The sequence below is a fragment of the Pteropus alecto genome, unplaced genomic scaffold (genome assembly GCF_000325575.1).
Source record: "Pteropus alecto unplaced genomic scaffold, ASM32557v1 scaffold195, whole genome shotgun sequence".
In the NCBI taxonomy this organism is placed as follows: Eukaryota; Metazoa; Chordata; class Mammalia; order Chiroptera; family Pteropodidae; genus Pteropus; species Pteropus alecto.
Window position 1 is genome coordinate 5295624 of NW_006438073.1, and position 22014 is coordinate 5317637.

Below are 22014 nucleotides of genomic sequence, written 5' to 3' on the forward strand. Positions count from 1 at the left end.
AGATCCTAGAGGTGACCACCAGAGGGCCAGGCTGAAAAAAGTAGCTGCAAGAAGCTATAAAATTGAGCTGAGTTATCAGCTGCTGTACATGATGGGGGTGTCAGAGACTACAGCTTGAGTAAAGGCAAGGTAACTTCCTACTATAACGGGAGCCTACAATCATTAGAAGAGCACAATGGATTCAGAGAGGTTGAAGTGACTATTATCTGCCAGCTTTAAGCCCTGACTTCTTACATCTTCAGCCAGTAAAATATGTAGAGAACAGGAAACATCGCCATGCTTGGAAGTTGCGGGGAGAATGCAAAAGGGCAGCCAATGGAAACTGACTCTAGAGGTCTTAGGTGTTGGAATTTAGTAGCCAATGACTTCGAAACAGCTATTATAAATACATTCAACCAATTCAATGATGCTCAAAGAATTAAAGGAGAAATGGTCTTAATGAATAATGGAGAATTTCAACATAAAAAATAGAAACTTAAAATGGAAATTCTAGAGCTGAAAAGTACAATAAACTGAGATGACCAGTTCACTAAATGGATGCAGTAGCAGAATCCATAAAAATGACTCAATCCTCAGAAGAGAAAGAGAAAAGATCGGAGACCTGATTCAGAAACTTAAAGGACAGTATCAGGTGGCCGGCACACAGGCCGGTTCCGCCTGTGCGCAATCATCGTTTCTTCTCTCTTCTGTGTCCCCCTTGTGAGAAAAACGATATCTATACCTTGGATTCCTCTGTGTCTTTTTTCCCCTCAGATTTCTCCTCCTCTGTCTGTTCTCTCAGGTTTCTGAAAAACTTCTCCAAACAGATGTTCCAGGTCACTCATTTGACTTTTCTCTAGCAGTCCATGCTGTTGTTTTAAGCCTCTAGGTTTGTGGTTACTTGTCACATAGCAATTGAAGATGCATATACGAAGCAAAACTAATGTAATGCCCAGGCATTCTTTCAAGAAGACTGTAATAATATCTCTCATTTCTCTGAAGGTGGCCAACAGTTAATGTAAGAGTGTCCAATTTGAAAAATTACTAAGGTAAAAAGCACATTAGATTCTGTGGTTCTCAAACTTGAGCAGGCAGCAGAATGCCCTGGAGAACTCGTTCAAACAGATTTCTGGGTCCTACTCCCAGAGTTTTAGATTCCATGGGTCTGAGTTTGACCTCAAGAATTTGTATTTCTCACAAGTTCCCAGATGATGCTATCGCTGTTGACCACTCTTGGAGAACTGGTGTGTTACTTAATATTATGGAAAGAATGAGTTACTTAATATTATGGAAAGAATGAGTTACCAAATTGCTGCATATTTCTAAATCTTTACTTTAACAGCTTACTTCCTAGTGAAAAAATTTCTAGTAAAATGCTTATAGAGCTGTTCCTCTTTCTGCAACCTTCATTCTCAGATGACATGAAGAAGTATCTGACATTGTAGACTGGGAATCTCACTTGATTAGGAAGTCATGGGGGGACTTCGAGTCAAGATGGCAGAGTAGGTAGATGATAGTTTGCCTCATTTCATGACCATATCAAAATTATAACTCAACTATAGAATTACCATCATTGGGAGTCACCTGAGGTCAGGCTGAACAGAAGTCCTACAACTGGGGGCATACACAAGAGGCCACCTTGAGACTGGTAGGAGGGGCAGAGATGTGAAATGGGCTGGTCCCACACCCACATGTGGTGGTTGAGAATTGGGAGAGATATCTCAGCTGTAGAGGTCCTTCTAGAGGAATGAGGGGTCCCAGCCCCACACCAGGCTCTCCATCCCAGGGTTCCAGTGCCAGAAAAAGAAGTGCCCACAACCTCTGGCTATGAAAACTAGTATAGATTGTGGCTGAGTGAGACAGAGGGTGGTGGGAGTCACAAACATTCTTCTTAAAAGTCCAAGACCATGCATAGACTTACTCAGTGATGTATTCACTTGCTCTGAGCTCCAGCTGCTCTGGGGCAGCTGCTTGAGGAGCGCCAGAGACACTTGGGGAGGAAATGAACTGTCTGGCTTCAGAGTGAAGGCTGGAGGGGCGGCATTCTTCCAGGCAGAAGTGCTGGCAGAGTCTACTGTTCCTTTGTTGAGTCCTCCCCGCACTTGACTTGCAGATGCAGGTGGGCACCGTATCTGAGTCTCCATCAACCTGGATAACACTGGTCACCCTGCATTGGTGATTCTCGGAGACACTGCCTCTCCAAACTTGCTGGCCCACCCAAGCTGCCTCCAGTTTTTTTTTTTTTTCCTTCCCATACAAATGTCCTGTCTTGGCTCATGCTGTGGACTTTTCTAAAATCTCTCAAAGATTCCCAAAACTCAAACAAGCAGCATCTGGCTTCGCATACCCTATACCTCTTGCTGAGCATCCCTAAGCCCAGCACTAGCAGCAACCAGCCTTGGTTCCTGGCTTGGCCTCTCAAGGCACCTGTAAGCCCAGCATAGGCAGTGGCCATTGGCCTGGGCCATACATGAACAGGCTGTGGCTGAATTTGGCCTGCTGCTGGGCCCCTCCCAGGAGGCCCATGGGGAGGGACCCCTGGTGGCCAGCTTCAACCAGAGCACGAGTACCACCCAGGGCTGCATCTGAGGAGGACATACCTGAAGGGCAGGCACCAGAGCCCTGCTAAAGTGAAGTCTGCTCCGTAGGGTCAGCCCCTCACCAGCCAATCCTCACACCAGTCAACCCATGGGTCAGTCCTTCCTATTGATGTGCAAACAGCAACCAAAGCTCAACTACAATAGGAGGGCACACATGATTCATACAAGGGACACATCATGGGCACCCAGCTCAGGTAACCAGGGAAGACCGCACCACTGGGGCCCACAGAACACCTACTACATAGAGCCACTCTACTAAGACCGGGAGACTTAGGAGCCCAAACTAATATATAGAAACAAACACAGGAAGGCAGCCAGAATGGGGAGATAAAGAAACATGTCCCAAATGAAAGAACAGAACAAAGCTCCAGAAAAAGAACCCAACAATGGAGACAAGCAATCTACTAGAATTCAAAACACTGGTTATAAAGATGCTCAATGAACCTAGGGGAAGAGTGGATGATCTCAGTGAGAACTTTAACAAAGAGGAAGAAAACATAAAAATGGAGATAGAAAACATAAAAAGCCAGTTAGAAATGAAGAATACAATAACTGAAATGAAGAATACATTAGAGGGAATCACAGATTAGATAAAGCATAGGATCAAATCAATGATTTAAAAGATAAAGTGGGAGAAAACAATCAGAACGGCAACAAGAAAAAGTAATCCAAAAAAAATGAGGATTGTTTAAGGGCCTCTGGGACAACATCAAGCGTATCGACATTTGCATCATGGGGATACCAGAAAGAGAAGAGAGAGCAAGGAATTGAAAACCTATTTCAAGAAATAATGACTGAAAACTTCCATATCCTGGAGAAGAAATAGATATCCAAGCCCAGGAAACGCAAAGAATTGCAAACAAGATGAACCCAAAGAGGCCCACACCAAGACACATCATAATTAAAATGCCAAAGATTAAAAACAAAGAGAGAATCTTAAAAGCAGCAAGAGAAAAGCAGTTATCTACAAGGGAGCTCCTATAAGACTGTCAGCCGATTTCTTAACAGAAACTTTGCAGGCCGGAAGGCATTGGCATGATGTAGTCAAAGTAATGAAAAGCAAGGACCTACAACCAAGATGACACTACCCAGCAAGGCTATCATTAGAATCAAAGGACAGATAAAGAGCTTCCCAAACAAGAAAAAGCTAAAAGAGATCATCACCACCAAACCAGTATTACAGGAAATGTTGGAGGGACTTCTTTAAGAAGAAGAAAAAATTATATAAAAAAGTATGAATAATAAAATGCCAATAACTGCATAGTGACATTCACTCCAAATGAAAAAGGATTAAATGTTTCAATCAAAAGCTAGGGTGGCTGAATGGATAAGGAAACAAAACCCTTACATATGCCTACGAGAGATCACTTCAGATCAAAAGACACACACAGACAGAAAGTAAAGGGAGGAAAAAAGATATTTCATGAAAATGGAAATAAAAAAAATCTGGGATAGCAAAACTTATATCAGACAAAATAGACTTTAAAGCAAGGGCTGTAACAAGAGACAAAGAAGGACCCTATTTCTGCGTATTTATCCGAAGAAACCCAGTATACTACTTTGAAGGGCATATGCATCCATACGTTCATTGCAGCATTATTTACAATAGCCGAGATAATGAGGCAACCTGGGTGTCCATCAGTGGATAAATGGATAAAGAAAAGGTGGTACATATATACGAAGGACTATTACTCAGCAATATAAAAAAAGAATGAAATCTTGCCATCTGCAGCAATGTGGATGGACCTAGAGGGTATCGTGCTGAATGGAGTAAGTCAGACAGAGAAAGACAAATGCCATGTGATTTCCTTTACTTGTGGAATCTAAGGAACAAAATAAATAAACAAAACAGAAACAAACTCAGATACAGAGAACATTTGAGGGTTGCCAGATAGGAGGGAGGTTGGGGTACATGAAAGAGGGGAAGGGATTAAGAAGTACAAACTGGTGCTTACGAAACAGGGGGATGTAAAAGTACAGCATAAGGAATATAGCCAATAATATTGTAATAATTATGTGTGGTGTCAGATGGGTACGAGATTTATCGGGGTGATCACTTCATAAGTTACATAAATGTCTGATTGCTGTGTTGTACACCTGAAACTAATATAATAATTTATGCCAACTATAATTGAAAAATAGAAAATATTTAAAAACGAAGTCATAGGACCTGGTTCTTTACAATTCACCTTCAATCATAAGCTATTTTAAGTCTTGTACTCATATTGACTGTCCAAATCAATCAATGAACAAACATTATTGGGTGTCTACGGAGTGCCAAGCAATTAAATATTAATTCTATCACTTAATCCTCAGTTCAACCCAACCCAAGCCATGTGGTAGCCTTGAGGAGGCTGGGCAGAGCACCTTGACTGACAGCCCCTCTTCCTGCTCATGGAGGAGGCGTGATTTCCCAGGAGTCAGTCCAGTGGTGCTATCAGAGGGGGTGACAGTGGATGTTGGGCAACAGCAAACCAATGTCCCCTGAGCATGCAACCCGAAGTTTAAAATTGCTAACTCACCACCTAAAATGCATAATTTTCAAATAGACTCCCCCAAAACACGGAGTCATGAATTTAAAATAGAGCAGTTCTTGTAGAAATGATCGCGATTCACTGCTTAAGCTTTCCTTAGCCTGAATTCGCCCCAAAATGGAGCCTGGGGCAAAAGCTGACATAACTTTTTTATTTTTTTAAATCAGGAGCAGGGAAGGAAGAGTGAGGAGGGGAAGAGAAGAAGAGGAGAGAGAGCAAATCAGGGGGTACAGCCCCGCGCTGGCCACAGTCTCACGGCAGACACTGCTGGATGCCCACGCTCCGGGCATCTCCCCGGCCGTGGTGTGAGCTGTCCGCACCTCAGAACAGCCCACCTCCTGTCGGTCAGTCTGTCCCATGGGGCAGCAGTTCCCCTTCACGTCTGGTTGCCAGGTCCCCTCTGCTTGGGAAGCCAGGACAGCTGAGGGCCCAGCCTGGCCCTGAGCAGGTGCGTCACCTCCCACGTCAGAAGGCCATCTGGGCAGCAGTGGCGGCTGGCCTTTACCCTGAGGGAGAGATCCCTGCTCTCTCCACCAGGGGGCAGGACGAGCAATGCGGGAGATGCAGCTGGCCCGCATCCGGACCCAGGACCGGGACTGAGCTCGCCCCTGGAGTCCGGGGGCTACACCTAGGAGGGAGGGCTTTCGCTCTTTTTTTTTTTTTTTTTTTAAATAATACTCCATTTTATACAGAAACTTTCAAAAGATGCCAGTTGATACGTATATTAGTTTCCTAGGGCCAGCATAAGCAATTATCACAAACTGGGCGGTGTAAAAGGGCAGAAAATCATTCCCTCACGGTTCTGCTGACCGGAAGTCTGAAATCAAGGTGCCTGCAGGGCTGGGCAGCCTCCGAAGGCTCCAGGGGAGAATGTGCTGTCTTCCCTGCTGATGTGGATGGCTGTGTGGGCAGCGATACATCTCCCCCAATTCACGTGTGCCTCAGACTGTGACTGCATCTGGAGACAGAATCTTTAAAGAGGAAATTAAATTGAAATGAGGTCCTTAAGGTGGACCCAAGTGACCGGCGACCTGATAAGAAGAGGTTAAGATGCAGACGCACACAGAAGACGACCATGTGAGGTCGACAGGGAGAAGACAGCCATCTACGAGCCAAGGACAGAGGCCTCAGAAGGAACCAACATTGCTGACACCTTGATTTGAACTTTTAGCCTCCAGAACTGTGAAAAAAAAAATTCCATCGTTTAAGCCACCCAGATCGAGGTCCTTTGTTGTGGCGGCCCCAGCAAACCATTGCACAGGCAATCCCTGGTGTCCCTCGGCTGGTGGACCATCACTCCAATCTCTGCCAAAGTCCTCCCATGGCGTCCTTCCTGTGTATTTATCTGTCTTTCTCTTCTTCCTCGGATACAGTCACTTGATTAGGGCCCACCCTGATGCGGTGCGACCTCATCATAACTGATCATAACTGCAAAGACCCTATTTCTAAATAAGGTCACATTCTGAGGTTCCAGGTGGACGCTGCTTAAGCCAGCACAAAATGCAAAAATTAAGCATCCCCCAGTAGGTATTTAAATAGCCAATTACTTCCAAGCCAGCAGTTTTCAACCTCAGCTGCTCACCAGACTCAATTCTGATTTAATTGGTCTGGAGTGGGGCTCAGGCATTCTTTCCATCTTCCTAAGTGATTCTAATGAGCAGCCAGCATTGGAAACCACGTTTTAAAGCCATCAGTTGCTTATTATCATCATCACATCACTAATCATAATGCAATCAGTACATTTATTGAGCATAACATGTCCCAGGCACTGGGCGTACCTTTTATATCATCATTCCAGTTCATACATCAGAGAGTCGAAGACATTAAAGAAATTGTCAAAGGACACAGAGCTCGGAGCGGCAGAGCCAAGACACCCAGGCGGTGTGACTCTGGGAAGCGGCTCCTCCCTGCCCGTAGATCTCCACGAACGCTGACTTCATCTGCCTCTTGTCTTTGGACATTCTCAGTTATTTACGGAAATCGTAAACATTTTAAGATGAGTAATTGCATGTCCTCACTACGAAGAAATAAAACACTGGAGCTTCTTAGAGTTGAGAGTGAGTCACGAAGGGCACGAGTTAATAAATGACCAGGCGTTATTATTACTACAGCAGGGTTACTTTTCTCATTTCTCCCAACTTCACAGGCTCACAAAAAGCGTGCATGAAAGGCCATCTCTCCATCGTATTTCAGAGTTCATTTGTTTTACTGCACATTAAAGCTTGGCTTTCGTTAACCTTGGAGAACGGCCTACGTGACAGTGAGCTTCTTAAGCCTCTTATCACGTAACGGTGCCTCTTTATGCCAGGTGAAGTCGCCCTGTCCTAGGTGATCATTGCAGACTCTTCGGTTTCCTCCCCATCTCTCCGACTCGCTCTCATGTCCCTGGAATCTTGTTTGTTCCGGGGCCAGGACATCTGCCCTGGACCTCTCCATTTGCAACCTTCCAGATGCTTCCTCTTTCCTTCAGACCTTCCTCCTCCCTCTGCCCCGAGCTGTCTTGATGTCACTGGTTTCCTGAGTCGGAAACTCACCACCCCACGCCCTGGACCTCACCCCGTCCCCCACTGGGCAGAATGGAGACAAGTGGTTTCTCGGCTTAAAATCTCAGCTTGGTGCCCCACCAGCTGCAGGCGGATCTGAACCTCGGTGGCATTCTCGCTCCTGGCTGTGCTGGGCTGCCCATCACACTGCTCGAATACCTTTCTTCTCCATTTTGTTTTCCTTCTAAATCTAGCTTATTGTTGGAGGATCTGTTTATGCTCCACCTTTTTTGTGTGTCTGACTGCTCTACACTCCACAGTCATGCTGCTGGCGTTACGCCGACGACACTAGGGGAAGCTATCCGTAAATGCCTGGTGGTTAGTTTTTATACCCGAAGCTCATCGTGATGGGTCTTGCAGAACAGAGAAGCATTAACTTTTGATGTTAAATTAAGGTGCCCAGACGATGCCATCGGATCATGTTAAAGACATTTCTATTATGATTAGAAGTAGTGATGAAATCCTTTTCCCTCATGGAGACCCGATCCTAATTACTTTCTTTATGGTTACAATAAATTTTAACCATTCTTAGGCTCCATTATGGTGTCTTGTTAATTTGAAATGGAACCTTCTCATGGAGGTCCACAGGGGAAAGTGATTTGGCCAATGGTAAATGCAGCCAGGGGCACCCCACACCTGAGGGTCAGACCAGAGGTGTGAGCGAAGTTTTTAACACTGATAAAGAGTTTCGTGGCTACTGATTTTGACTAAGAGCTGATTAGAAGTGGTTCGGTTTTCCATTCATCCTTCAAAAATCAAAGCGGAGGCACTTAGACCTTGTCATTTAACTTCAGAGGCTTCTCTGCTTCCACAACGATACAATGATGAGTACGACTTCTGATGGCCATGATTGACCGAGCCAAGTATGGCAACATCCTCTAAGCTTAGAGTCTCTTATACGAGAGTTCGTTCAAGAGGGCCGAACAAGGCCTCTGTGGAAAAGCCAGCTGCCAGCCATCGGAGTCCACTTCCAAAAGTTTAAGGAGCAGGCAAGTTCCCTCCTGAGTGTCTGAGTCTCTTGCATACTTGTTTTTTGTTTTTTTTTAACTTTATTTCTTATCTTTAACTTTTGTATATTGGAGAGATTCTGCTGCTCTGGTTTTAAGGATAATTTAGAAATCAAAACTTTAACATATGTCTCGTAATAACTTGCCCCAGCATTTTATCATTATGACTCAAATTTGTGTAATGTCCATTTGAATTTTAACTAAGAAAAGCCCTTGGCTGGAAGCCCTTCAAAAGTGTCTAATTAGACTAGAGTTGGGCTTTCTGCAAAATGAAGCAATACAATCCTTTCAACGTTACATAAACAGTTGTTTGAGTCTCCTTCTCAGATTGGCTTTCTGCTCATGCCAAGGGGCGTAATTGTCTTTGTGTAAAAGTGATTTGGGGGATTAATAAGGAACAGAATGGGTACACATGGATTTCTGAGCATTTAAAAATGATTTTTAAACTCTTTGCTTGTGTATACTGAAAACAAAAGATAGCTCACTTGTTCTAGATAGAATGCCTCAGGAAAAAGACGTAAACACTTGAGTCTTTGATTCGGACTTAGGTAAGGTTGACGAGAGATGGTTTTAGGTCTTCCTTGGGACTACAACAAGTCGCTAGTTCTTTATTTCGGGGAAGGGCCTTAGCCTGTGACACTCATTGGCTTCAGTGTCTGCTGACCTCTCTTATTGCAGACCGAGAGCTGTGGGGAGAGCAGGCCTCGCAGGCTGCGAGCTCAGGGTAGACCAGGAAGCGTCCACCTGCCTCCTTGCCCTGTGACTAAGGGTCAGAACCAAGCCTTTGCATCCTTGAGACTGCAGTGTTTGTTCCCTATATTAGAAACATGAGTGTGTGTGTGTGTGCGTATTTCTTTACAGGTACATAATTTATTTTATACTTTTAAAAGATGGCAGGCTCCAGTCACAAAAACCGAAGTCAGGCTAGGTATTTTGAGAAGAAAGGGACTTAATAAAAGGGTTTTTGGGTTGGAGCTGATTTGGAAGGGCTGGAAAAGCAAGAAGGGGAGGAGACAGTTCATGCAGAAGCTCCCGATGTGCTGCACTGCAGTACAGAACCCGTCGGCCCTTGTCTCTTTGCCCCCATGTGGCTGGTACTGGTTATAAGCATTGTCTGGCTTCTGCAGTCACCGACTGCTGTTGTCACTGGCAGCGGATTGGAGCTGGACCTGCTCCCACAGCTAGAAGCAGAATCCCCACTACCTCCTTCCTGCCTTCTGATCTTGTACTAGGCCCCAGTACTTGTGGAACCTAAACAGAATCCTGCTAGCAAAGGATTCTGGGAAATGTAGTTTCCACAGCTCTAGCTCCTGAGATGCAGAACAAAGCACAGAGGGCAGACAATATGTGGCCCTCAGAGTACTTTAGACGGCATCGTAGTACTTTAGAAAATGTTAAGTTATGGCATTTTAATCACTTAGATATTTTATCATTAATTAATTTTATTTTAACATGAAGTATGAAAAGATCCTTGTGACAGTTTCTCTTACGGGACTGAAAACGGTAAATGGTTTTACGTTAAAGAATATTTTGTGGTTTTAGAGAATATTTGGGAGGGCATTTTAACTCACACAATTTAAAAGCAGCTGAACAAATGCATTAAAATGATGGGTCTCGCTAGGCCTTGCGTGTCGTCTGTGACAAGCATGCCCGTGTCCTTAACTAACCCAGTTATCTGAAGTAGAGCTGGAGGGAGCAAATTCTAATCTTTGGGTGTTTATATCTGACCCCGGTTGGTGTTCTTCAGACACAAATGTTTTCTCTGGCAATTAGATCGCCTCTTCGCTTACTGAGATTTTAGGTACTTTTATTCTAGTTGCATTGTTTACATGTTTCATTCCAATGGGAAATTATTTCAGATAAATAATCATCTGCAAATTAACTTAGAATAAAGTTGTGCCTTGAGAAACCAGTAAACTCTTTTAAATTACCACAATCACTACTATTATACATATATGTAAATGTTTGAACCTCTTGAATCTCCATTAATCTTGTCAGAAGCTCTGGAGATGAGCCAGCTACTACTGCTCCCCCTGCCCCCCAATTTCTTTCCCTGGCTTTGTTAGGTGACAGGTCATTCATTAACTGTGGAACCAAGGCAAGAGTTGAGTTCTATAAATAAATATGAGCTTGCTTATGGATATGTATTTATGAGACTACTCACAATTCCTGTTCCGACAACATTCATTTTGTCTTCATGCTACAATCTAACGCAGTAGCCTGCGAGGGTAGGCATGCCATTTGGAGGTATGCAGAGTTGATCACAGGAGATCACAGGGGATTCCTTTAAAGGGAATCCGTTTTCAGAGCCTCAACTCACATATGTTCCCAATGGATCTGCCGGAGAACATATGTATGATGAGGACACATCCTACATTTAGACATTTTATCATTAATTAATTTTATTTTAATATCGACTATTTGCAAAGTGTCCTCTCACTGTGATTAACTGACCTGGGGTTTTATGACCCATGGGAACTAAGCAGTGGGACAATTTGTAATAGTGGTTTTATATTAAGAAAGTAATTAAGAAAATAAATGACCTTAATGACTTGATTAAACAAATTTTTGTAAGTCTGGTTTCCATTTCTTTCCTTACAGCAAGATCGTAGGCAGACTGAAATGGTGTGTTGGTTAACAGAAAAGTAAAAATAATTCTGAGGATAGATTGCTATGTGAATCTGACAAACGAGCGAGAAGGAAGCAGAAGAATCGAGTGACATTGTTGTGACCAAACTCTCTCCATTCCCATTAGTTTTTTATACAGACACATTTTCTTGGCACATAAATTTATAAGAATGAAAAGCAGGAATAGAATTGATGTTGAGCCCTAATTTGCTCTCGTAATAAATCTTCACCCACAAATTACATGAACTATCTAGAAAACACCCACTTTCTTAACATTCTTCTAAAGGTGCATTTCCAAAAATATTTACTCCTGCGTAATAATGCTTTTTCAAAATTCATTGTATCTTATGTTTTTATCAATTTTTGTCTAAAAGTAAGTGTAATTATAACCTGATCAGAAAAAATTCTCATATTTAGAGACTAAATTTTTAAGTAGTTAGGAAAAATTTTAATTAAATGTTAATTTATATACATAATTTATTACACATAAAAGTATGGTGAGGGAAGTAAACATAAGTAATATAAAACACATAAATAAACAATTTAAATAATGTTTATTTACCTCACCATTAACACAATACACATTAACACATAAAATATTAGGACTTAAGTATATAAGAATGAAAATAAGAATTCAAAGGGAAAAAAGATTAATGGCAAATTTTAGAGAATTGACCTTGTTTTTACTGCATGATGGTAGGTGTCAAACGGCTGTGGTATTTAGACTCTATTAGCTATAGCTGAACAAACGATGTTCAACATTATTTGAAAATGTCAGTATTTATAGCATACTCGAAATGGTACCCTTGGCCGTTATTGAAACTTGTGAAGGAAGTATTTATAAATCAATATAAAAATATGCACGTGATAGATTTTAAAAATTTATGTAAAGAGTATATGAGCAACCATATTTAAAGATCAGCGATCTAGACAAAAGCTAAGATCGGAGGTCTTGGGGATGAGCCTTGCCACGTGTCACCTGTGCGTGTCTTTGTTTTCTCAGTTTGACCTCGTGTGTGTCAATGCCTGGATGCTGGACCTCACGCAAGCCATCCTAAACCTAGGCTTCCTGGCTGGAGCGTTCACCTTAGGCTATGCGGCAGACAGGTAAGCACCAATATGACAACCTATAATACAACATGTATGTGTAGAGATGAAAATGTTTTATGTTAACTATTAGAAAAATATTCTTACTACACGCAGAAAACAATGTCAGTTCCTCTACTCGCGACATTCACCGTGGTTAATTGGGTGAATTATTTCCTCCTTAAACTACGTCTCCTTTATCCTCGAACCAGACCAATGGATGGGATGCCCTCGGTGGCCCTAAAAGCATCTGAGTGGAAACCCAGACCAGCAAGGTGGCTTCTTCGTGTGGTAGACAGACGGCTGGCCAGACATTACGGGGTCGATTCTGGGTGCTTCAATAACTCACTGGTTGTGATCTGAATAATTTAGTCATAGGCCAGCCCCTTCCGAATTAGTTCCGTTTAATTTTTTAAAATCCTTGTATTTTATCCTACAGATTGAAAACTCTGTGAAAAAAAGTTTTATCAAAAACCATTAAGAGTTTTATCTATTATTTAGTGTTCATAAATATACTAGTTAGTGGCAGACGCAGCGAATCTGTATATTTAAGATGGTCATGCTTTCTATTCAGTTATTCCTGTTTTAGATATTTTTGATGTTAGTTGTGTTTGTGTTTAACTATTCCTTTGTCCCAATTCTAACGATGAAAATACTGTTGTAAGTTGATAATTCTATACCCCTGAAGACAAAAATAGGGAAACTTTGGCCCTTGGCCACATCTGGCTTAATAATGCTACGATCACTCTAGCCCAGCCTGGGCAGGTCGCTGTGACATGCTCGCAGTGGGCAGTGCTAAGGGTACCTCTTAGAGACCTGCTGACAGCAATTAATGAACTAATTCAAGACAATAAAATGCCTCAAATTCTATAGCCAACTGATAATCTGAGTTTGACTAGACCAGGACTTTAAAATGGGTATTTTTTTTTATCCAATATATCTTTATTTGTAATAGAATATAAGAAAACATTAGGAAGGAAAAACCTCAGAAGCCTTATATTAAGGAAAATAAAGACAGCTATATCAACACAATGGACTATTATAAAAATATTACAAATAATTGTAAAACTTCTGTAAAATCATGGTAAATGGCTGAGTCAAGAGAGGATAGCAACCTATTAATTTATAGACATACATTTAAATTCTGTTATAATAACAATTAAAAATATGTACTTGTAAAAAGAAATGTGGAATTATAAACATTTTGTCATTCTTTCTTTAATCCTGTGATTTTTGTCTTTCCAGTGAACTTTTGAAAATTCCTTGACAAGTTCCTGGGTTTTATTAGAAGTTTTTAGGATTTAATTAGTTATTAATGGACTTCCTACCTTTCAGATACTGGCTCCTCTATTAGTAGGACGATGTCGTGTCAATTAATTAACTTCTCTATACTGAATTTTTTTTTAACCTGCTGATAATAGAGAAAATAACACTTACCTCATAGCGTTGTTTAGGTCAAATGAGATAATGCAAATTAATCCTTAATGCAGTGTTTCCTACCACACAGGTGGTGCTTAAAAAATATACAAACAAACAAAATGAACTCAAATGGATAAGCAAACTCCACTTTGTTGAGTGTTCTGAATTTCAGACTAATATGTGGGATATCACCATTTTAATGGTGAGAGAAAAGAATGTGATATATAGGTCAGAACAAAAATTTTAAACCTCGTCTTGATAAGAAAATAAAAAAAATGCATCATTAACTACTAGATACGAAACAGAACTTCTAACATGGGTAGAACCTTTGCTTCCTTTTCTGCCCCGTCATCCGTCTCATTTTTTCTTGCCGTCCCCTCCCTTCCTCCTCTGCACGTGGCTTTCTCCTTAATCCTTTGTGTCTGATGCTCTTTCTCCCCTTTTCCTCTCTTTTTACCTGCGTCCTTTTCTGTTATTTCTGCTTCTAGCCTTTTCAATTAATCTTTTCTTTCTTAATCTCCCCCACGTAGCCCTTTCTCCCCCAGCTGGCTACGATTTGGAATTGAGTTATAGATTCTCAATATGTATGGCTTTAATTTTGTGGTTACTCTTCCTAATGAAAACATTAGGCTCTGCTTCTTCTGCGTGTTTCCCTTTCACCGTCAATAAACAGGTTTTCAAACTAAAGGAACTCAGCTAAAGGAGGGGCAGTGTGTGGTGTCGGTGTCGAGGGAAGCAGACCCACGGATAATTCTGCTTCACCCGGGGCCAACCATTCAGCACCTTCTCTTCTTTATTCCATTGAAGGAAAGGACAAGAAACAATTTCATAGGCCACATTATCTGTGAGAGGACAGGGAAGGGAGGGCAGAGAGTGGATTTAAAAAACCAGGTAAACCAAGGCTACTTCTATCTCCACTCTGCTGACTGAAGCAAGATGTCATATGTGTGAATTTGGTGAAAATTTCTATGAAAAGTGCCATCAAATCAAATCTCTTAAAAGTCATTGAGGACATGCTTTCGCCAGCCAATAATTTGGCACAACTGTACTGAACCATTTAATATCAGATTCTCGGATGTGTCGCACACAATACCCTGTTCCTTCCTCCCAATCCATTTAATCATATTATGTAAATGGTGAAAATAAAAATACAAAACTTAAGAACAACTCACGTCAGTTGTGAACTTTATGATTTAGAAAGAGCCTTCACATTAGCATCTCATTTGATTCTCTCTGCAACCTCATTGTAGAAAGGTTAAAAAAAAAAAAACCAACGTATAAAAACAAAACACAAGTGAGCAAATAAAACCCAAGTCTTGGCGAACTAAAGAAATTTGCCCAGAGTCATGTGCTTGGTGGATGGTGGAGCCCAGGCTTTCTATCTGTAATGTCCATTGCTGCTTCTTTTTATCCCTTTTTCTTTCTGACTCGACCCACAAAAATGCTAGGAAGTGTCAAAGCTGTACCACCAGGGAGATCATATGTGAAAAAACAGTTGTCATAGAGAGGGTCATCTTTTTGAAAACTGCAACCCCAAAGGATGCATTCTGTGCTTTAAATTTTACGTCATTTCAGAGGCACGTGTTTTTATTTGCTCTGGTTTGATATAAAACAAAACACAGACTTTTTGGCAATCTTTTACATGGTAAAGACGAAGTTACGGAGGACAACATGTCGTACTTACACCACCTTTAATGACACTTACAAATAGTCTTTTCCATTGTATTGAAGAAAATGTTTAAGGTGATCTCTTCTCTTTTTCTTGAAAGGTACGGCAGAATAGTCATTTACTTGATATCCTGTTTCGGTGTCGGCGTCACTGGCGTGGTGGTGGCATTTGCACCAAATTTCCCCGTGTTTGTGGTCTTCCGCTTCTTACAAGGCGTGTTTGGAAAGGGGACATGGATGACTTCTTACGTAATTGGTGAGACATCACTACGCCTCCTTGTCTGTTTGAGAACCGGAGTTAGATGGGTGAGCAGAGCCAGCTAGTTAGCCTTCCCCACGCAAGTATGGTGAGGCTTCTTTGCTACAACAGTAATTATTTCTGCAAATGGGAGGGACAGGGGCAAGATTCTGACTCTTTAGAAATTAAAGTGCCTCCTTTTTTTGGGACCAAATATGGAATGTTACAAAATACTGAGGTGAATCACTTTCTAGCACTGATATACTGTCATCACATTTTTTGATTTGCTTTATTAGAGATTAATTTTTATTAAAATGTCAATAATTCCTTCAAACATTCTAAAAGAATTTTCTGTGTATTTTTGTGATTTAGTTTAAGGTGACAGTCTTATCCTTTTGGATAAGGTGACATTCTTATCCTTTTGGATAAGTGGAAGAACTTTTCACCAAGCAGGGGATGCAACCTGAAAATGAGAAGTTCATTTGTGAATTTTTGCTAGTTTTTTACTAGAAAGTTTGACCTTCTGAGTATAAAAGAAAGAAAACCTTCCCTTTGCTTTTTGCTCGTGTTACTGGGAAAGTCTCGGCTGCTAGTGTTGGCTCTTTTTCCAGTGGTGTTGGGACTGGCCACGTATGTGGCTTCTTGACCACAGAAATTTGAATGCTTCTTTTCTTTGATTACCACTCTAGATCTGTGGGCTTCCACTCTCTTCTGTTCCTGCTCGGCCATCCCTCCCAAGCAGTGTCTTCTTTGGAGACCCTTCGGAGAACTTTTTATGGGTGGGGAAGGAGAGGGAGTGCCGGGGAGGTTGACTATCACTGGCTGGGGCAGATGGGATAACTCTGGAATATGAAGCATTTTTAAGGAGACCCAAATCTAGTGAATTTTCAAAGTCGTGATCTTAGGGCGGCAATAAAGTAGCATATCCTGGGGTGATCAGAGCAGAATTGGTGACAGATAGAAACTGATTAGTGGGGGAGGGAGGCAAAGGAAAGGGTACCAGCAATGAAATTCTGCATGTGATTTTTAAAGAAATATCACATACATGAAAAGTCCAACACTGTGGAGAGAATTAGCATTTGATAGAAGCTATCAATTGCTAATTATTTGTAGAGTCTGATGTTCATAATTAATCTCCTAAAGATTCTATAATATGCAAATCTTTAAAGACAGGTGATAAAACCTCACCAGTTTATCATACTGACGTTTTCATCATTACAATGACCTTTTAAAATAGTCATCATTGAAGCTTTCCTAAAACCAATGCATACGTTCTTTGTGCACCCAGAAGAATGCTGGGCTGGGTAGGTAAGAGGAGCGTGCCAATGCTAGTCGTTAGTCGGCAGAGAAGAGAGCCGAGGAAAGCACATGGTTAAGTCATCTGGGAAGCACATCCCGTCACGTGAGCGTGTGTGGGAAGCCTGGGATAGCGAAGGCTTCTGTAGTATTCCAGTGATGCTGGTGGACGCAGCAGGTGCTACATCTGTTCGCTGAGTTTGGAGCTGATCTCGAGGTTCCTTAACCTTCATGTTTGTTTATCTTCAGTGACAGAGATCGTGGGTTCGAAGCAAAGGAGGATTGTGGGAATTGTGATTCAGATGTTCTTCACCCTTGGAATCATAATTCTCCCTGGAATTGCCTACTTTATCCCCAACTGGCAGGGGATCCAGCTGGCCATAACGCTGCCCAACTTCCTCTTTCTCCTTTATTACTGGTAATGTGGTTTGGGCCATTATCAAATTTATTCTTATTCCACAGAAATCTGGAATCTGTGCTTCTAAACCAACATGAAAATGAAAACAATAAAAGAGATTTTCTAACATCTCCAGAATGACTGTGGGCTTTAAGAATTTCTAAAGAACCTGAAAATAGAGATTATTCATTGATTATGTGACTAATAGTTGTCATTAAAATAAATTAACAAAATACCCAAACGCAAAACTCTAAATGAGTATTAATTATGTTTTTATTTTGTAATATCTTTATGAAAACTACAAGGCAAAAGAAAAAAACCCTATCTGCTAGTGCGTCAACATACAAAATTAATGCAACGAAATGGATTTGCTTCTCTGTATGTTCCATTAAGCGAATTAATATTGCTGAGGAGTTCCCCGAGGAATAAGAAAATGTTAAGAGCATGAGAAAATTAACCTCTCAGAAAGCATTTGACTTTTAATGGAGTGAATATGTTTTAATCATTTGTCTACCTTAATTTTAATATATGGGCAAATCACTACATAAATTGGGTTCTTAATCTTTTCTTGAATGCTAACCAACTCTTGGGTCTTTTCATATGTGTAACTGAGGACACTGTATTCTAGGAGAGCCTGGTCTCACAAGAGCAATGTCATATTAATTATTTTTATTATGAGCTATGATCCTATTATCAAGGGAGCAGTTTTTTCCTTCCAGAATAAACTTGCAAAGATAATCTATGTTTCTGAGAGCTTATTCCAAACTCTCGGATTCTCCTAAACTCTTATTTAATTGCAAGATCCATTTTGATAGAGAAACTCAAGTCGTAAAAGTTTAAGTTTTGAAATTTCTACTCATAGCTCAAAAAATGCTTTCTTCTTGCCAGGGTGGTTCCTGAATCTCCCCGCTGGCTGATTACTCGGAAGGAAGGAGATAAAGCCTTAAAAATTCTGAGGAGCGTTGCCAAATGCAATGGGAAGTATCTCTCACCCAGCTACTCAGAGGTAATTTATGTATCACTAGTTAACAAATGTCATTGAAGTGGGTGAATTGATCTGTCACTTATACACCTATTATCAAACATCTGACTAAAGCATTTTTAGTTTGGCGGAAAAAAAAAATACCTTGGAAAGAATCATAAAGTGTATTAAAGAAGAAATGATTGTGAAGTTGTGATAACATTTTAGTTAAGGTTCGTTGGTCATTTAGTTCATATTTTAATAGTTGTACCAAGTTACTTGAATTATTATACTTTATTTACTATAGGCCCCATAGTATTAATCATTCATTTATCTTAATTGTACAAACTATAAATATGTTCAATTTAGATTAAAGATTTGTCTTTAAATTTAGTCTCAGAAGTACTCTTTAATGCGAACCAGAGCTTGAGCAATAATGTAATATTTCAGCCTTTGGACTTACATATGCTGGCTGGTCTGCCTTCTCTTCCTCCATTTCTCTCTTCCGTCTTTCTTTCCCTCCTTCCTCTAACAAAGGCTTTTTGGGTGCCTCTGTTTCACAGCATGGGGTGATTAAAAGCTCATTTTTTGCCCTTTGTAAGATTCGATATGCATATTTATTTGAAGAACGCTGAATAATTAGAGAAGAGCATATAAAAATTGATGACAAGACTGTAGTTGCAAAGACTTAAGTGAATGCAGAATAACAGAAGGATTATTATAAAAGGAATATTAGAGAAGAATTTTTAGAAAATATGAATCTTTGATGTAAACTTCGAAGGATATTAGGTTGCTGACGTTGTTTTCTTCATAGTATTCAGTTTGTCTCCGTGGAAACGTTCTGACAAAAACGGGTTTTGTTGGTTTTATTATCACCTCCCCAGCTCCCTAGAACTTGGTCCGATATATTTGGATTCCTACCTTCTTTTTTACTATTATATTAAGCGGCGAGTAGCAGCCTCCGTGTATACAAAGGTTCCGAAGACCAGTTGCCCCTGTTGGAAATGGGTTAATGATGTACCGTGAGGCGTGCAGAGCGTAAAATACGTGGTAAAGATTCCACATGATCTGTTTGAACCATTAGGACTGGCTGACCCTCGCCGTCTTTGACCGAGCACGTTTGAGCTGTGCATTCTTTTCAGGGGAAAAAATATCCCACTGCCCTCTCTGCTCATCGGCTATCGGCCTTCATAGCTGGATCCGGTGTTCGATAACTCGTACTCAATTTTAAGAGCCACATGAATATCTCTGCTATTCAATCAGTGGTATCCTGAAGCGATTGCACATGTCATCCCAGAGCTAAGCGTATGTAAGATCCAAATCAAAGTTTTAAGAATATGGAAAAAATAGTGTGTGCTGCTGGCTTATGAGATGAAACAGATTAACCAGGCATGTCCCGTGTTATGAGTACGGCTACGAGGCCAGAGGACAATTCCCAGAACAGTGGCTGATACTCGTCCTGTGTGTGTCCAGCTCAACGCCGTTCCCACGGGCCCTTTGACCCGCTGCTAATCCATCAGCCCCGTAGAGATGCTCCCTGTGGTGGGGAGGTAGGTCAGTGCGCTGCAGGGCTGTGCTTGTAAAAGACCACAAGCTGTGGGTCCAGAGGCTTCCAACACCTTTGAATTCCAGTTTTGAGCAGTTGGACGGTCGGTCCCCATTTGAAAGTCAGGTTTGAATTTAGCATCTGACCACTGTCGGCATTTTGTTACCGAGGCCAAGATTTGGTGTGTTTAGTTTGTCTCCTTTTGTTATTTCAGGGTGTTTTCACATTATTCTTTTTAAAATTTTTTATGATGCGAAATTTCAAACATATTCAAAAGGAGAAAGCGTTTTAATGAATCTCTTCGTGTGCATCACCCAGATCCGACAGTGACTAACTCATGACCAATCTTATGTTTTCTAAACTCCATCTACTGCCCTCACCCACCAGTAAAAAATCTTATCCCAGATAGCATATCATTTCGTCCTGTACTATTTCAGATTGTACCTCTAAAATAGGAACACGTAAATATTTACTGAACTCTGGGGCTACGTGAGCACTGTCTTCAGGATACTGCTGGATAAATGGCAGAGAATATTCATTTGGTTCTTAAAACTGAATGAAAATTATCACGCATCTGTTCCGGCTGTGAGGACTGATAGCCAGTGTGATAAGAGCAAGCTGGGAGGGCTGTGGTATATCACGTAAAATGTAAAAATAATCTTAATATCACTATTTTAGAAAAAAATGATAATAATTTCTTAATATCAAACGTCGAGTCACTGTTTCCAATTTTCTGGTCATCTTGTAATGTTTACAGCTCGTTCATTTGCACGAGGAGCCTAGTGGCATTTATGTATTGTGATTGATTGATGAGTCTCTTTGGTCTTCTCGAATCTCCAGTTCCTACTCTTGCATATTTGGGGGTGAAGAACACTGTTGTGGGGGTCGTTTATTCCTGTAGTCTAAATTTTGTTGCTTACATCGCTGAGGATCCTTGAGGTCTCTTGTGTACCTTGAAATGATAGATCTAGAGCTTATTCAGGTTCAGATTTGATATTCTGGCAAAACTACATAGTAAGTGACTTAATACACTTCTATTAAGAGATACTTAGTGTCCGCCTATCTCTTTTTGTGACATTAGCTGCCATGGATAATCATTGACTAGATTTATTAATTCATCAGAGGTGTCAAAATGGCAATATCTCATTTTAACATGGTTTTTTCATCCGTTGCTGGAATACTTACACAAAGACTAACTTTTCTCATCCGCTGATTGGTGACTGACACACCATTCCTGTAGGAAAGACAGGATACAAGCATAATTCTCTCTTTTCAGGATTATGAGTCGTTCCCTACGTCGTCCCAAAGTGATCAGTGTGGTGTGCGTTGTGGGGTTTTAAGCCTCGTGGCGATCTCGTGAGTTTACACGCGCTGTGTATGTTTCAGTCCGCCACAGTTCCCATTATCCTTACTGATGCTCAGATCGCCCCTCTTTGGGCAGACGAGGCCCACTTTGATGGGTGCTGGGTCCTCTGCCGTGCCTCTGGCAGTTTCCGCGTGCTTCCTGGCACGTTAGCACGACGAGATTGTCCACGCTCGTCTTCTAAGTTGCAGCCTCACACCTGAAATCACCTACTTCTCAAAGCGTGCGTTGATTTTCTTAAACTAATATCTTCGAACTGAACCTATGCATCTCCGACCTCTTAAAAATGTGCAGCATAAACGGAAAAGCAAAGTACTGTCTTCAAAAAGGGAAGGAATTAACATTTCAGTTTGGAATACCTTGCTAATAATAGCTGGACTCAGGCCAAACAGTAGTTTTCGATTTCAGCGATCCCGACGTTCCCACGCGGCGTGATGATGTGCCGAGCGCTGCTTCATGAAACTTAGACACACAGGCCAGTGGTGTGGGCATTTTACTTGAGCTCCAACACCAAAAGCAAAGCAGGTTCTATTATAGTTTTTGTGTAACGATATCAATTACTTATATCGTGGCGACTCAAATAGCCACTGCTCACGTCGGTGTTAGAGTCACCTTGAAACCTGACGTTTACATAGTCACTTCAAACCTTTAGAGAGCTGTCGTTGCCTTGGCTGGTGTCTCCGCTCTCTGGCTGTGACCTCGAGGACCCCCAGACCCCATGCCAATGCCCAGTGCTCTCCCCAAGGACA

General features: G+C 41.3%; 1 protein-coding gene across 1 annotated transcript in view; it reads left to right on the forward strand.

Moving 5' to 3' along the window:
* The first annotated feature begins 12285 nt into the window (after window positions 1-12285).
* Window positions 12286-22014, forward strand: part of SLC22A3 (solute carrier family 22 member 3) — a 45593-nt gene continuing 35864 nt past the window's right edge. The window contains exons 1-4 of the mRNA XM_006915039.3: window positions 12286-12398; window positions 15566-15720; window positions 17248-17416; window positions 18284-18401. Coding sequence (XP_006915101.1) covers window positions 12322-12398; window positions 15566-15720; window positions 17248-17416; window positions 18284-18401 — 519 coding nt within the window. The 5' untranslated portion in view covers window positions 12286-12321. The remainder of the gene's footprint in view (window positions 12399-15565; window positions 15721-17247; window positions 17417-18283; window positions 18402-22014) is intronic.